Source organism: Leucoraja erinacea, chromosome 1, assembly GCF_028641065.1.
Source record: "Leucoraja erinacea ecotype New England chromosome 1, Leri_hhj_1, whole genome shotgun sequence".
Taxonomy (NCBI): domain Eukaryota; kingdom Metazoa; phylum Chordata; class Chondrichthyes; order Rajiformes; family Rajidae; genus Leucoraja; species Leucoraja erinaceus.
The window spans coordinates 67,352,077-67,370,224 of record NC_073377.1 but is presented as its reverse complement, the minus strand read 5'-3'; the positions used below and the strand labels follow the sequence as shown (position 1 = coordinate 67,370,224).

Genomic DNA, 18,148 nt, shown 5'->3' with positions numbered 1-18,148 from the left:
ATTGTGCATGTGGCGTCACACACACTATCTACCACCCCGCACACACGCCAACTACCCCCCGTGATATTATATTAAGGGGGGAAGGGAGAGAGAGGGGGATGAGGATGGGGGGAGGGGAGGAGAGCAGGGAGGGTGAAGGGGGAGACAGGGGTAGGGGGAAGGGGGTGGTAGAGGGGGAGGGGGGTAAGGAGGAGTGGGGGGAGGGAGGTGAGAAGAGAGGGGTGGGAGGGGGGGGAGAGAGAGGGAGGAGGAAGAGGGGAGAGGTGGAGAGCGTGGCGGGGGAGAGGGAGAGAGAGAGGGGGAGAGAGAAGGGGGAGTGGGGGAAAGGCACGGGGGTGGGAGGGGGAGAGATCTCCCAGCCCTGTCCCATTGTGATATCATATGTAAATGAGATCCATTGTGATTGTACATCTGTGAGGTGGCACTGACTCATGCAGCTGTGTGATTTTAGTGGGACCACGTGAAGGTTCCAATCTACCACCCCTGTCGCATTGTGATGTCATATATGTAAATGAGATCCATTTGATTGGACATCTGTGAGGTGGCACTGTGACTCATGCAGCTGTTTGACCTTTTAATTTGCCTCGATAGTTTCCTTTGACAGTTCAATCTAGATACGACTAGCCTCAAGTGAGAAAGTTGCCTGTAAGGTCCCTTTACAATTTCTCACCTCTCAGCTTAATCCTATGCCATCTAATGTTAGAATCTTCTACCCTGGGAAAAAGATTGCGAGCGCTCTCCTTATCCATTAAGGTCACCCCTCAGCTTTCTACACTCTAAAGAATAAATATTTCCCTGTAAGTTAAGCCTACATGCCCAGGTAACATCCTGGTGAATCTCTTTTGGGCAATCTTCAAATTAATAACATCTTTCCTATAGTTGGGTACCAGAAGTGTGGTCTCACCAACGACTCGCACAGCTGCATCATGATGTCCCAACGTTTGTATTCGATACCCGTACCAATGAAGGCAAACATACCAAATGCTTTCACCATACTGTCCACCTAACTATCCAGTTCTATGTCCTAATCAAACACTATCGTCTTGATTTAATCAGGACAATTATCACCTCTGCTCTTCTTACAAAATGCTACTTTCTCCCATTTCAGATTGCATTGGTTTATTGTGCTTAAAGTTATTCTAAGATCTACATCCTTGTCTTAATTCTTCAATGTTATCACTTTATTCTAACTCCACTGTTTTTCCTCAGCATTATGACCTAGCCTCAAACTTCTGCTCTTCAGTGCTCTATTACTGATTTCTTTCTCGTCAATGTTTTTTTTGGTGGATGTTTCTCCCCAAACCATTATTGCCTTTCCTTCTTGCTTTCAAAACACTTTCAAAATGTTATTTCTTGATGTGTTTGATTTCTCCCCTTTTCTCATTCAATCTTACGTCTTTGTTAATACCCTTTCTTACACCTTGTAGAAAATGTATCTGAAGAGCATAAAAAATAGCAGGAGTAGGTCATTTAGCCCCTCTTGCTTGTTTCACCATTCAGTGAAATCATTTTTGACTATCAGCCTGATACCACTTTCTTATAGTAATGCTACTGTCCCAGCAAACCTGCACTGTCCCTGCCTGCTTCAATATCTCCACTATTGTTCCTGTACCCAAAAAGCCAAGCATTACTGGTCCTAATGACTACAGGCCTGTCGCACTGACCTCTGTAATCATGAAGACCTTTGAAAGACTTGTGCTGGCCCACCTGAAAAATATCACAAACCCCCTGCTGTCCACCCTGCAGTTTGCATACCGGGCACTTAGATCTGTGGATGACGCAGTCAACCTAGGCCTGCACTTCATCCTCCAGCACCTGGACCGTCAGGGGACCGATGCAAGGATTTTGTTTGTGGATTTTAGCTCTTCATTCAACACCATTGTGCCAGAGCTACTACACTCCAAACTCCCAGTTGACTGTGCCTGAAACCCTCTGTCAGTGGATCATCAACTTCCTGACAGACAGGAAGCAGCATGTGAGGCTGGGAAAGCACATCTCGGACCCTCAGCATAGGAGCACCTCAAGGCTGCGTACTCTCCCCTCTCTTTTACTCTCTCTACACCAATGACTGCACCTCCACAGACTCCTCTGTCAAGCTTCTCAAGTTTGCGGACGACACAACCCTGATTGGACTGATCCAGGATGGGGAGGAATCTGCCTACAGACAGGAAGTGACATAGCTGGCGTCCTCGTACCATTGCAACAACCTGGAGCTCAATGCTCCTAAGACAGTGGAATTGATTGTAGACTTTGGGAGAGCTCCCCCTCCCCTCACCCCACTCACCATCAACAACATCACAGTCACATCTGTGGAGTCTTTTAAGTTCCTTAGAAAAATCATATCCAGGGACCTTAAATGGGTGACCACCATCGACTCCACAGTCAAAAAGGCCCAACAGAGGATGTACTTCCTGCGGCAGCTGAGAAAACACAATCTGCCGCAGGCAATGATGGTCCAGTTTTATTCTGCCATCATAAAGTCTGTCCTCACCTTCTCCATCATGGTCTGGTTTGGCTCAGCCACCAAGCATGACATCCTGAGGCTGCAGCGCATAGTTCGATCAGCTGAGAGGTTGTTGGCTGCAACCTTCCCCCATCAACGAAATGTACACTGCAAGGGCCAGGAAGCGAGTGAGTAAAATCATCTCTGACCCCTCTCACCCTGGCCACAAACTTTTTGAAGCACTTCCCTCTGGAAGGTGACTCCGGACTGTCAAATCTGCCACAGCCAGACATAAAAACTTTTTTTTCCACAAGCAGTATCTCTACTCAACAGCCAAAAGTCTGTCGCCTCCTTTTCCTCTGGTATTTTATTTCATGCTTCACATGTTTAAATTATAGTGTTTTATTTTTAATTGTCTACTGCATATCGTGTTATTACTTGCGAGCAAAGCACCAAGGTAAATTCCTTGTATGTATACATATTTGGCTCATAAAATGTACTCAATTAAATTCAGCCCTTGATGTCCAAAAATCTGTCAAACACTACTGTCAATAAATTCAGTGACTGAGCTTCCCCAACCCAGTTAAAGTAGGGCATTCCACAGTTTAATTAGTGTGCTCTGTATGGGTAAAACATGTTCATCATTTCTGAATAGACGTTTTTATTTTGAGAAGGTGACTCTAGCTTCTAAACATTCCAGCCAGAATCATCATCCTTATAACTCACTTTTAACACACACAAATGTTTTACATTTCGATTAATTACCTCTCGTTCTTCTGAACTCATGAAGAGTCATGCTATGTTTAATTTCTCATATGAAAGAAGCACCCACCTCAGGAATGAATCTGGAGAACCTAAAGCATTGCAAGTATTTCCTTCCATTGGGAAACCAGACCTATACACAATGTTATAAGTTCATTCTCACCAAGGCCCCTTATAATTTCAGTAGGATGTCTTAATTCCTGTACTCAAATCCTTTTGCAGTAAAGGCCAACATTCAATTTGACTTTCTAGTTGCTCACTCCAGGGCATGTTCAATGATATCTGTAAAAGTCCACAAAGGTTCCAGTCACCGCCAACACAATTTAATATTTAAGTTTGTTCTGAACTATTTTATTATACCAAAGATCTAATTTTTCCACATTATATTCCAAATCCTATATATTCATCAATTCATATAGCATATCTATCTCCTTCAAAGCCTCTGTGTCAATCTTCAAAAAACATAGCGAATTTGTTAAACAGATTTTCCTTTTTCATGAATCCATGCTGACTCTGCCCAATCTTATTATTATTTTTTGGCGGCCTTGTTAATAAACTGTTAACAAATTCCAAATATTAGATTCCAGCATTTTCCTACCACTGATGTCAGATGATCTAGTCTTTAGTTTCCTGTTTTCTCCCTCCCTTATTTTGCCCAATAGTAAAGCCACATTTGTTAAATTTAAATCTGTGGGAATCATTCGAGAATCTACAGAATTTCAGAACATGACAACCAATGCATCCAGTATCTTTGGACCGTACACTTTTCAAAAACTTGGGATGTGGATAATCTGGTTTTGTGGATTTATTAGCTTTCAATCTCAATATTATTTACTCATGTTAATTGTGTTCAATTCCTTATTCTCTCCAGATCTGTTGTTTTCTACTTTTCCTTCTTGGATGAAGATACACACAAAATATGTGTTTACTTCCTCAATATAATTTCTTCAGTGTTAGTTTGAAATGTGGCCACATTAACTTTAGCTCATCTCTTTTATGCTTATTAATTAAATCTTTTACAGACTGCTTTTATGTTTTTTGTTTAACCATATAACCATATAACAATTACAGCACGGAAACAGGCCATCTCGGCCCTACAAGTCCGTGCCGAACAACTTATTTTTCCCTCAGTCCCACCTGCCTGCACTCATACCATAACCCTCCATTTCCTTCTCATCCATATGCCTATCCAATTTATTTTTAAATGATATCAACGAACCTGCCTCCACCACTTCCACTGGAAGCTCATTCCACACCGCTACCACTCTCTGAGTAAAGAAGTTCCCCCTCATGTTACCCCTAATGTTTGCCTATCATATTCTATCTTCTTTTACCTATTCAATGCCTTGGTTTTCTTTCACTCACTTCTAATATTTTTCTTTAGCTTACTACTCTTTGGCAACATAAGCCTTTTCCTTGTGTCTAATTTTGTCTTTCATTTAGCTTCATATTAACCATGCATGGACAAGTTTACCAGTTGTGTGTTTATACCTTATAGGTATTTTAAATGTTAGCCATTGTTCATGTATGCAAACTTTTGATGTTTAGTTTAGTTTAGAGATACAGCACGGAAACAGGCCCTTTCGGCCCACCGGGTCTGAGCCGACCAGCGATCCCCGCACATTAACACTATCCTATACCCACTAGGGACAAATTTTATTTACATTTACCAAGCCAATTAACCTACAAACCTGTACGTCTTTGGAGTGTGGGAGGAAACCTAAGATCTCGGAGAAAACCCACACAGGTCACAGGGAGAACGTACAAACTCCGTACAGCCAGCACCCATAGTCGGGATCGAACCCGGGACTCCGGCGCTGCATTCGCTGTAAGGCAGCAACTCTACCGTTGCACCACCGTGCCGCCCTATCTCCCGTAACCTATTTCCTCTGTTCTCTACCTCAGATTCTTCCACTCACTTACAATTTACACTGGCCACTTAATCTCCCAACCTACACACCTTTGTGATGTGGGAGGAAATCAGAGCACCTGGAGGAAACCCAGCTGCTCAAAGGGAGAATGTGCAAATGCCACACAGACCGCACCCAAGTCAGGATTGAACCTGGATCTCTGGCGCTGAGAATCAGTGGTTCTACTACTTGCTCCACAATATCATTTAGTCTGAAACCAGTATCTTAACTCTGAATAAAGTAAATATGAAGCTAGAATTGGCTATGGGAGTTGATGAGAATGCAGGGAAAATTAAACATATTTTAACTAACCCTTTTTCATAGTAAAATGCTTGATCTAAAATAGCTTGTTACCTTATCCATTCTTTACCGTACTGATCTGGCGATCTATTTATTGCATTTCTCAAGCACTCACTGGTTTTGTTCTTCATACTATTATTGTACATTGATTTTAAATCTACTCATAATTATTGTATTCCCCTTGTAACATTTGCCTCCAATTTCCTAATATGCCTTGTGGTTTTGGAGCCTAAAAGCAACACCCCCATTATGTTGCTCTGCACTACCCAAAATTAATCTACTTTTAGATTTTCCAAACTCAAGTTATTTTTCTCCATTGACTTTATTCCATTTTTCTTTTAGTCGGGCCACCTCTCCTTTTCTATTTTACCTGTTTCTCTTGCACATTAATTACCCAGGAATATTTAATTCCCAGAATTGATCACTTTACCAAACCTTCATGACTATTAGATCGTACCCATTCATTTTTATTTGTACTGTTAATATTAATTTACGGTCTTATTACAAATGCTGCATGTATTCAGATAAACAGACTTAAATTTTGCCTTTACTGTTTTCCCTGCTGTGCTGTGACTCTAATTGGAGGAATACTAGTTATAACCTCTTGTCGAGTGGGGGGCGCCGTCGAGTATGGCTGCCCTGCCTGCAGCTGTTTGGCCTTTCAACCTTTTTTTTATTTTTAGTGTGTTAGTGTGTTTTATTTTGGAGGTCTTATAGTCGTTTTGGGGACTATGGGGGAAGGGGGCAACTGTATTTCTCAGTCCCTACCTGGTCGGAGATGCGGCTTTCCTCCGAGCCGCATATTCGCCCCTTCCTTGCTGCCTACCAATGGGACTGGAGCGGCGTTTCCTGCCAGGACCGGCCAGAGCTTCATCTCCGGCGGCGGCGCAGCGCTGAAGCACCATCGCGGAGCGGGCGATGCCTTACCGAGGGTCGCTGTGATGTAAGCGCCAGAGTGCTGTGACCGCCGCCTCCTACATCGCGGAGCTGTGGTCGCGGATCTTCCAGTTGCAGGCAGCGCTGACTCTGAACACTGCGGAGTCTGGGATCTTTCGCTGAGATTGCCAGTGTTGGAGCTCCAACCTGCACGGCCCGTGGACTTCGGGAGCCACGATCTCGGGTAGGAAGCGGCCGTTCCAGACACTCCAAGCCGCTGAGAAGGTTCTCCCGACGCCGGAGCTCCATCATGCAGCGAGAGGGCCTGAAACATCGCCCCACCATTGCTGCGACTGTGGAGGCCTCAATAGGCCCGACAATGGGTGAACAAGAGGAAGAGGACTGGGCTTTGTTGCCTTCCCTCACAGTGGGAACCATTGTGGGAGGATGTTTTTATGTTCAATGTTAAATTCTTTAATGTAGTGTTTTCTGCTTATTGGTGTGCTGCAAATTGCAACTCAAATTTCACTACACCAATTGGTGTACATGACAATAAATGTCCTTTGTCCCTTCATTATAAGCTTCAGTTATTGTCCACAATTTTGCTGTGCATTTTTTTCTCTTTAACTAAGACATTTCCTCTAATCAGAACACTTGGTCATTCTGTCCGTCCCCCTCCCAACTATTCCTTGTTAGTTGATTTGCTATGACTGATTTGGGTGTTCCATAGGAACAATATCAAGTGCTCTATCTCTATTTCCTACAGCAGATTGAAGTGGTATCTTACACTCTAATTATTGTTTACAATTTCATTGTATTCCAGAATCTGGATTTCCATGCACTGGAAGAAGCTACAGAGTATGATGGAGGATTCACAAAAGAATCTAGGATAGTAAGGTATCTGACTTTTCTTCGTGTTAATCTACAATTTGAGAGGGAGAAGGGAATATCGGAAATGTCAGGATTACAATTGACCAAAGGGAACTATGGAGTCGTGGGGGGGGGAGTTAGCCAAAGTTGACTGGAAAGATACCCTAGCAAGGATGACAGTGGAACAACAATGGCAGATATATCTGGGAATATTACAGAAGGTGCAGGATCAGTTCATCCCAACCAGGAAGAAAGATTCCAAGGGGAGTAAGGGGCGACCGTGGCTACAAGGGACGTCAATGACAGTATAAAAATAAAAGAGAAGAAGTACAACATAGCAAAGATGAGTGGGAAGTCAGAGGATTGGGTAAAGTTTAAACAGCAACAGAAGGTAACTTAAAAAGGCAATACGGGGGGAAAAGATGAGGTACGAAGGTAAGCTAGCCAAGAATATAAAGGAGGATAGTAAAAGCTTCTTTAGGTATGCGAAGACGAAAAAAATAGTTAAGACCAAAGTTGGACCCTTGAAGACCGCAAAGGGTTGAATTTATTATGGGGAACAAGGAAATGGCAGAAGAGTTGAACAGGTACTTTGGATCCATCTTCACTAAGGAAGATACAAACAATCTTCCTGATGTACTAGTGGTCAGAGGATCAGGGGTGACGGAGGAACTGAAGGAAATTCACATTAGGCAGGAAATGGCATAGGGTAAACTGATGCGACTGAAGGCTGATAAATCCCCAGGGCCTGATGGTCTGCAACCCAGGGTACTTAAGGAAGTGGCTCTAGAAATCGTGGACGCATTGGTGATCATTTTCCAATGTTCTATAAATTTAGGATCAGTTCCTGTGGATTGGAGGGTAGCTAATGTTATCCCATTTTTTAAGAAAGGCGGGAGAGGGAAAACAAGGAATTATAGACCAGTTAGCCTGACATCGGTGGTGGGGAAGATGCTGGAGTCAATTATAAAAGATGAAATAGCTGCACATTTGGATAGCAGTAACAGGATCGGTCAGAGTCAGCATGGATTTATGAAGGGGAAATCATGCTTGACTAATCTTCTGGAATTTTTTGAGGATGTAACTCGGAAAATGGACAAGGGAGAGCCAATGGATGTAGTGTACCTGGACTTTCAGAAAGCATTCGATAAGGTCCCACATATGAAATTAGTGGGCAAAATTAGGGCACATGGTATTGGGGGTAGAGTGCTGACATGGATAGAAAATTGGTTGGCAGACAGGAAACAAAGTGTAGGGATTAACAGGTCACTTTCAGAATGGCGGCAGTGACTAGTGGAGTACCGCAAGGCTTGGTGCTGGGTCCGCAGCTATTTACAATATATATTAATGATTTAGATGAAGGGATTACAAGTAACATTAATAAATTTGCAGGTGATACAAAGCTGGATGGCAGTGTGTGAACTGTGAGGAGGATGCTATGAGAATGCAGGGTGACTTGGACAGGTTGGGGGAGTGGGCAGATGCATGGCAGATGCAGTTTAATGTGGATAAATGTGAGGTTATCCACTTTGGTAGCAAAAACAGGAAAGCAGATTATATCTGAATGGTGTCAAGTTGGTGAAAAGGGGAAGGACAATGGGATCTGGGGGTCCTTGTTCATCAGTAAGCATGCAGGTACAGCAGGCAGTGAAGAAAGCGAATGGCATGTTGGCCTTCATAACAAGAGGAGTGGAGTACAGGAGCAGAGTGATCCTTCTGCAATTGTACAGGGCCTCTAGTGAGACCCCACCTGGAGTATTGTGTGCAGTTTTGGTCTCCGAGTATGAGGAAGGACATTCTTGCTATTGAGAGAGTGCACATAGGTTCACAAGGTTAATTCCCGGGATGGCGGGACTGTCATATGCTGAAAGAATGGAGCAGCTGGGCTTGTATACTCTGGAATTGAGAAGGATGAGAGGGAATCTTATTGAAGGCTTTCAGAAGGCTTTCGAGACTTTCAGAAGGCTTTCGACAAGGTCCCACATAAGGGATTAGTATACAAACTTAAAGCACACGGTATTGGGGGTTCAGTATTGATGTGGATAGAGAACTGGCTGGCAGACAGGAAGCAAAGAGTAAGCATAAACGGGTCCTTTTCACAATGGCAGGCAGTGACTAGTGGGGTACCGCAAGTTCAGTGCTGGGACCCCAGCTATTTACAACATATATTAATGATTTGGACGAATGAATTGAATGCAACATCTCCAAGCTTGCGGATGACACGAAGCTGGGGGGCACCGTTAGCTGTGAGGAGGATGCTAGGAGGCTGCAAGGTGACTTGGATAGGCTGGGTGAGTGGGGAAATGCATGGCAGATGAAGTATAATGTGGATAAATGTGAGGTTATCCACTTTGGGGGCAAAAACAGGAAAGTCTGAATGGTGGCCGATTAGGAAAAGGGGAGATGCAACGAGACCTGGGTGTCATGGTACACCAGTCATTGAAAGTAGGCATGCAGGTGCAGCAGGCAGTGAAGAAAGCGAATGGTATGTTAGCATTCATAGCAAAAGGATTTGAGTATAGGAGCAGCGAGATTCTACTGCAGTTGTACAGGGTCTTGGTGAGACCACATCTGGAGTATTGCGTACAGTTTTGGTCTCCTAATCTGAGAAAAGACATTCTTGCCATAGAGGGAGTACAGAGAAGGTTCACTGGGATGTCAGGACTTTCATATGAAGAAAGACTGGATAGACTCGGCTTGTACTCGCTAGAATTGAGAAGATTGAGGGGGGATCTTATAGACACTTACAAAATTCTTAAGGGGTTGGACAGGCTAGATGCAGTAAGATTGTTCCCGATGTTGGGGAAGTCCAGAACAAGGGGTCAGTCAAGGATAAGGGGGAAATCTTTTAGGACCGAGATGAGAAAAACATTTTTCACACAGAGAGTGGTGAATCTCTGGAATTCTCTGCCACAGAAGGTAGTTGAGGCCAGTTCATTGACTATATTTAAGAGGGAGTTAGATGTGGCCCTTGTGGCTAAAGGGATCAGGGGGTATGGAGATAAGGCAGGTACAGGATACTGAGTTGGATGATCAGCCATGATCATATTGAATGGCGGTGCAGGCTCGAAGGGCCGAATGGCCTACTCCTGCACCTATTTTCCATGTTTCTATGAGACATATATGATTATTAAGGGTTACACAAAGAAGCTGGAGAAACTCAGCGGGTGCAGCAGCATCTATGGAGCGAAGGAAATAGGCAACGTTTCGGGCCGAAACCCTTCTATCTGCAGTTCCCTCTTAAACACTGTGTATACTCTACTGTGTAACCTTCGATTCTCCAGCATCTGCAGTTCCCTCTTAAACACATAATTATTAAGGGTTTGGACACGCTAGAGGCAGGAAACATGTTCCCAATGTTGGGGCAGTCCAGAACCCGGGGCCACAGTTTAAGAATAAGGGGTAAGCCATTTAGAACGGAGATGAGGAAACAAATTTTCACACAGTTGTGAGTCTGTGGAATTCTCTGCCTCAGGGCGGTGGAGGCCAGTTCTCTGGATACTTTCAAGAGAGAGCTAGATAGGGCTGTTAAAGATAGGGGAGTCAGGGGATATGGGGAGGAGGCAGGAATGAGGTACTGATATTGGTTGATCGGCCATGAAGGGGCGAATGGCCTGCTCCTGCACCTATTGTCTATTGTCTATTCACCAACCTACAGCATTCTTTGCACTCCCCATATCCAATGTCTACATCACCCATTAAGAAATGCAGCAGGTTAAAATACAGTGGCAGTGCATTCATCTTAAATACATCCAGGTCTTTAAAAATATTACGTAATTGCTTTATCATGAAGCATTAAAACATTTTTAGATTCAGCTTTAGTTTTTGTTTTATTCTCGGTTGCGTTGAGTAGGACGCTCGAGAAGAAAACGTAGTGCTTCCATTTAGATGCAATTTGTTTCAAAAGCATCTTCCTCATCTGACTTCTATGAAGATGTTTTATTTATCCTGCGTGACTGGAGCAACAACAATGTCATGTTTCTCCTTTGTTTTTACCATGGAGAAAGACAGGAGGACTGGAGATATTGGGTTAGTCACTGAAAGTGTTTTGAGAGCAGTCAGTATTATGGTCACAGAAGTGCTGAAGGTTCCTGACATGTATGAAGATTAACAAATTTCCCAGGCCTGATCACATATATCCGAGGACTCTGGGAAGCGAGAGAGAAATTTTCAGGTCGGAAAGTTACTAGAGAGTATTCTGAGGGATAGGATATACATGCACTTAGATGGACATGAGTTGTTTAGGGATAGCCAACATGGCTTTGTACATGGGAGGTTGTGTCACAAATCTGATTGAATTTTTTGAAGATATGCCAATGAAGACAGAGCTGTAGATGTTGTATACATGGATTTTAGTAAGGCATTTGACAAGGTTCCACACGGTAGGCTGCTCTGGATTCCATGGGACTCAAGGAGAGATAGCTGAATGGATAGAAAATTGGCTTCATGGAAGGAAGCAGAGGGTGATGGTGAAAGGTTACTTTTCGGACTGGAGGCTTGTGACTAGTGGTGTGCCTCATGGTTTGGTGCTGGACCCATTGCTGTTTGTCATCTATATCAATGATTTGGATGAGAATGTACATGTTATGGTTAGCATGTTTGCAGATGACACTTGGGTGGGTGATATTGTAGATAGTGAAGATGGTTGTCTAAAATTGTAACAAGATTTTCATTGTTTGGGCAGGTGGGATGAGGTGTGGATGAAGGAACTGCGGATGCTGGTTTAAACCGAAGATAGATCCAAAATGCTGGAGTAACTCAGCGGGACTGGCAAATAGCCATTCCTTCTCTCCAGAGATGCTGCCTGTTCCGCTGAGCTACTCTATCATTTGCCGTCTACAGGTGGGCTGAAGAATGGTTGATGGAATTTAATACAGAAATGTGAGGCGGTGAATTTTGGGAGTACTAACATGGGCAGAACCTACACAGTGAACTACACAGTATGGCTCTGGGTAGTGTTGCAGAGCAGAGGGATCTAGGAGTACAGGTACTTTGTTTCTTTGAAATTGGCATCACCGGTAGATACGGTGGTCAAAAAGGCTTTGGCGCATTGGCCTTCATCGGTCAGAGCATTGAGTATAGGAATTGAGAAGTCATGCTGCAGTCATAAAAGATGTTGGTGAGGCCGCATTTAGAGTATTGTGTTCAGTTTTTGTATGGGATTTTGTATGTTATAGGAAATATGTTGTCAAGCTGGAAAGGGTGCAGACAAGATTTACGAGGAAGTTGCTAAGACTCGAGGGCCTGAGCTACGGGAAGAGGTTGAGCAAGCTAGGACTCTATTCCTTGGAGCGCAGGAGGATGAGGGGTGATCTTATAGAGTGTATATGATCATGAGAGGAATAAATCAGGTAGATGCACAGTCTCGTGCCCAGAGCAGGGGAATCGAGACCAGAGAACCTAGGTTTAAGGTGAGAGGGGTAAAATTGAAGAGGAAATCGAAGGGCAACTTTTTCACACAAAGCGTTGTGGATATAACGAACAAGCTGCCAGAGGAGATAGTTGAGGCATGTACAATGACAACATTTAAAAGATATTTGGGCAGATATATAGATAGGAAAGGTTTAGAGGGATCTGGGCCAAACGCAGGTAATTGGGACTAGTGTAGATGGGACGTGTTGGCTAATGAGAGCAAGTTTCCATGCTGTAAGACTCTATGACTCTATGTATAATATTCCCAGAGAATTGGTTTCTGAAATCATTTTGTTTCTTACTTGGAACATTTCTATCTGGACTACACTTCTTCCCACCCTGCTTCCTGTAAAAACTCTATTCCGTACTCCCAATTCCTCTGTCTGCGCCCCATCAGCGCCCAAGATGAGGTGTTCCATATCAGGTCATCGGCGATGTCCTCATTCTTTAGAGAACGATGTTCCCTCTTCCATTATAGATGAGGCCTTCACTAGGGTCTCCTCAATATCCAGCAGCTCCGCTCTTGATCATCGCCCTTCCTCCTCATTCGTAATTGGGACAGAGTCCCCATTTTCCTCACCTTCCACCCCACCAGCCTTTGCATACAGCACATCATCCTCTGACATTTTTGTCACCTCCACCGGGATCCCTTTACTTCCCATCTCCACCCCTTTCCGCAGAGACCATTCCCTCGGCAACTTCGTGGTCAACTCTTCCCTTCCCACCCAAACCATCCCCTCACCGGTACTTTCCCCTGCAACCGCAGGAGATGCAACACCTGTCCCTATAGCACCCCCCCTCGACTACGTCCAAGGACCTCAAAAGTCTTTTCAGGTGAGGCTGAGATTCACTTGCACCTCCTCCAAATTCATCGACTGTATCCACTGTTCCAGGTGTAGACTGCTGTATATCAGCGAGATCAAGTGCAGGACTTGGTGATCGTTTCGCTGAACACCTCTGGTCAGCCCATCTAAACCTACCTGATCTCCCGGTTGCTCAACACTTTAACTCCCCCTCCAATTCCCACACTGACTTTTCTGGCCTGGGCCTCTTCCATTGTCAGAGTGAGGCTCAGCGCAAATTGGAGGAACAGCACCTCATATTTCACTTGGGCATTTTACACCCCAGCGGCATGAACATTGAATTCTCTAACTTCCCAGTTCTCCGGCCAGTCTTACTGTCTCTGACTACATTTTATTGCTGTTTGCTTTGTTACTACCTTCTCCCAACTAACTATGATTTATTGTATATTTTCCTTGAAAGTAAGCATGCAGGTACAGCAGGCAGTGAAGAAAGCAAATGGCATGTTGGCCTTCATTGGGAGAGGATTTGAGTTTAGGAGCAAGGAGGTTCTACTGCAGTTGTACCTTATGAGACCGCACCTGGAGTATTGTGCGTAATTTTGGTCTCCTAATTTGAGGAAGGACATTATTGCTATTGAGGGAGTGCAGTGTAGGTTCTCCAGGTTACTTCCTGGGATGGCGGGACTGACATATGATGAAAGAATGGCTTGTATTCACTGGAGTTAGAAGGATGAGAGGAGATCTTATAGAAACATAAATTTCTTAAAGGACTGGACAGGCTAGATGCAGGAAAAATGTTCCCGATCTTGCTGGAGTCCAGAACACGGGCCACAGTTTAAGAATAAAGGGTAGGCCATTTAGGACTGAGATGAGGAAAATCTTTTTCACCCAGAGAGTTGTGAAACTGTGGAATTCTCTGCCACAGAAGGCAGTGGAGGCCAATTCACTGGATGTTTTCAAGAGAGAGTTAGATTTAGCTCTTATGGCTAAAGGGATATTGGGGAAAAAGCAGGAACGGGGTACTGATTTTAGATGATCAGCCATGATCATATTGAATGGTGGTGTTAACTCAAAGGGCTGAATGGCCTACTCCTGCACCTTATTTTCTATATTTCTATGATCTCCATTGCCTTTGTCCTGTTTTCACACACTACACATCCTTATCGATACACTTCCTGATCCATGTACCGCCCACTCCAATGACATCCGTCTGAAGGGTCTAGACTCAAAACATCACCCATTCCTTCTCTCCAGAGATGCTGCCTGCCCTGCTGAGTTGCTCCAGCATTTTGTGTCTATCTTTGTTTTTCATATTTGTTTTTTATTCCATTATTAAAATTGTTGTTAATTACTGTAAAATTAGCATTTTAATATTTTAACATGTGCACTTGGTTAAAAATGTATTGCTTGGTTTGTTTAAATTTACCCCTTAGTAATCTAGCTCATGGTGAACTCCAAAGTAAGCTAAAGAATGGCATGAGTCACAATGTATTGCTGCAAATCACCACATAAAGTATTGGGCAACACTGAAATTTTTTCTTTTTCAACCTAATTTTACTTTTTGTTTCCTCTACCCTCCTTTTATCATGAACACCTTTCAAGAGATTTCTGGGGTATAACTCACAGTCTTCCAGAGGAACAGAAGCGTCAGTTCTTGCAGTTCACCACAGGCTCTGATCGCGCCCCAGTCGGCGGTCTTGGCAAAATTAAGTTAATCATAACCAAGAACGGACCAGATTCAGACAGGTATGTTTTAAGATAACTTTTTTTGTGAATAATTTATTTATCTTTAACTTGTTGGACTGACTATATGATAAGATATGCAAACAAGCTAATGGAGAAAATGCAAGTCATATTCTTCAATTTGGATGTAATCTAAAACATCAAAGTAAGCAATTGATGGATGATCAATGTTTGTGTACGTACATCACACAAGAACCTTCTCACTGTATGGAGTATTTTCCAGTCATTGATTAAACCCTAGACATGTACATGTTTTCTTTAAATTAACTCCTGGGATCAGACTATTCATAAGGAGGGTGGGTAAGATTAAAAGATGGTCACTTGGCTTATATTTTACATTTTGAAACTCTTTTTAAAAGAAATCAAGTGTTGAAATTGTGCACATATGATACCTTGAAATTAACTATTTTAATCAACAACTGCCCTATCTGCAACCTCTTAAAATTCGGTAAGCATACGGATAAAGCAGCAACCAGCAGCACAGGCACAGAGATTCAATACAGCAAAGCACAGACAGATTTAGGAAGTCAGGAGGTAGGTATAAATAGGAAATTATGAAGGCAAAGATAATGTGCAATAAAAGATTGGCAGCTAAAATCAAGGAAAACATAAGAATATGTAAGACATACATAAAGGATAATAGACAATAGGTGCAGGAGTAGGCCATTCGACCCTTCGAGCTAGCACCGCCATTCAATGTGATCATGGCTGATCATCCCCAATCAGTACCCTGTTCCTGCCTTCTCCCCATATCCCTTGACTCCGCTATTTTTAAGAGCCCTATCTAGCTCTCTCTTGAAAGCATCCAGAGAACCCGCCTTCACCGCTCTCTGAGGCAGAGAATTCCACACTCATCACTCTCTGTGAGAAAAAGCGTTTCCTCGTCTCCGTTCTAAATGGCTTACTCAAGCTAAGAGGTTAACAAATAAAAAAGGTTTGTCTCTTGGAGACCTATAAGGAAATGGTGAGAACAAAAGAGCATGAGCTGACATACTCTATATAGCCCCAAATGTCTTCATTATTGAAGAAGATAATATTGATCTGACCTTAGCTTTGGAAATAGAAGACTTTAGTATGTGAATATTTAGTCTGTCTTCAAAGGAAAAGGACTATATAAGCATTGTGGTTTAGCATCTTCGAAAGTAGCTGTATCATCAGGCCAGAAAATATCTACGGTGTTATGAGATGCAAAAGGAAGAAGATAGTGGGGGTTCTGATAAACATTTTTCAGGTCCCTTTGCCTCAGGGACAGAGTTGCAGGGCAGAAAGACTGATCATATATAGGAGATCATATACAGCACATTCAGTCTGACATTGTGATGGGAACATTACTGCAAAAAGAAGACGCATTTGCCTATTGCTATAACATTCTTCCACACCCTGCAATCATTTAAAGCAATGGTTGAGGGATTAGCAGGTGGTTAAAAATACTCTTAACCCAGTGGTGAAAATAAATACATGAAAGGGTGGAAAAGATATAAGCTTTCAATAGATTCAAAGATAATTTAGGTTAGCAGGTAATGTGTCATAGACGACAGGGCATCAGAGATGAACCATACAGTTAATCTAAACAGCTTCTTCTAACAGCAGGTATGGACACCATAGACCAAATGACCTCCAATGATATTTCAGTGTTTCTTTTCTCCTGGCAGACTACCAACAACACATACGTGCTTCAATGTACTGCTACTTCCAGACTACTCTACCAAGGACAAGCTGAAGGAAAGGCTTCTTAAGGCAATCACGTACTCAAAAGGATTTGGCATGCTATAATTACGTTTGGCCATAGAAGTGTTGTAAATTCAATTGGAAAAAGCAATCACCTTTCAAAATATAGATCAGCCAATTGTATTTTTAATTTGATTTCAAAGTTTAATTTTGACATCGAGTTAACCAGAACAGCTTTCAACCCTTTGCAGGTTGTGAGATATCACAAACAATCATAATATTGCTTGATTTCACAATGAAGTACCAAACTTCAAGAACATTTGTCAGAGTGTTTGTAATTTGAAAATCGCTTACTTTTCGAGAGGTCACTTAAATGTTGTTAGCCATCTAGATTTCTTTCATCATTACACATTCAAAAATCAATTGATGGAAAGAGGGAATGGTGCACATTTACAGAAGAAAATATTTTCTAAACGTTCCCTGCAGCTTTGCTTTTCCCTCACGATTCACCTACTATTTCAAAAAACAATGTGGTGACGGAAGATCTTTTTGCTCATTTGACATGACTTAATAATTTGGAGTAGGAGTTGTGGAACCTCCAACCTAAGGAAGAAGGAGATTGGAATGGGAGCATTACTAACGGTGCTTTCTTTAAACCAACTCATGAAACCTTTCCGTAGCTCAGGGTTTCTCTTAACCTAATTTCTTCGGATATTTGAGTAAAAGCAGCCACTTTGTTTTGTACGATTTTCAACTGACTCCTGAAGAGGATCAGTGCCAAGCCACTTAACTAGAGAGTGCTTCTAGTGCATGTAATGACTTGTTTCATAGTGACTACTATGACGCGATGTACAATAAAACATCAAAATATTGTAACTTTAAAAAATACTTGGATTGTCAATATTTATTCTCTATTAAATGAAAATCATGTCTCTAAAAGAAACAGCTGTTTAAATTTAATGTATAAATTCAATTAACAGCCAGGTGTATAGTTGTTATGTGACATACTTTGATTTGGGGTGTATTTAAAATTAAGTATTAATCTGTATTATTGGAATTAAAAGGCATTCAAGTTTACATCTTGTCTTTAATATCTAATCCTGTTAACATAAGGGGGGGGGGAGGAAAGAGAGCGAATGTAAAGTCACATTGTTAGTATTTACTGCAATCCAAAACTGTTTTTCTTTCATTTTTCGCATAGGCAAAAATCAATCTGTCGGTAAATTATCCTTTTAAGGTTGATTCTACTACATATTCTCTTCCACACACGTAAAAGATTTAGTCTCCAAAATTAGTATCACAGATTTTGGTAACATTATTAATGAATTTTACTTCGGAGTCACGTGAGTGACTACGTGAAG

General features: G+C 42.5%; 1 protein-coding gene across 1 annotated transcript in view; it reads left to right on the top strand.

The window, feature by feature from the left end:
• Positions 1 to 17,864, top strand: part of LOC129697914 (ubiquitin-protein ligase E3A-like) — a 35,903-nt gene extending 18,039 nt beyond the window's left edge. Inside the window, exons 8-10 of the mRNA XM_055636647.1 lie at positions 7,115 to 7,188; positions 14,979 to 15,122; positions 16,772 to 17,864. Of these exons, the coding sequence (XP_055492622.1) occupies positions 7,115 to 7,188; positions 14,979 to 15,122; positions 16,772 to 16,892 (339 nt within the window). The 3' untranslated portion in view covers positions 16,893 to 17,864. The remainder of the gene's footprint in view (positions 1 to 7,114; positions 7,189 to 14,978; positions 15,123 to 16,771) is intronic.
• Positions 17,865 to 18,148: the final 284 nt, after the last annotated feature.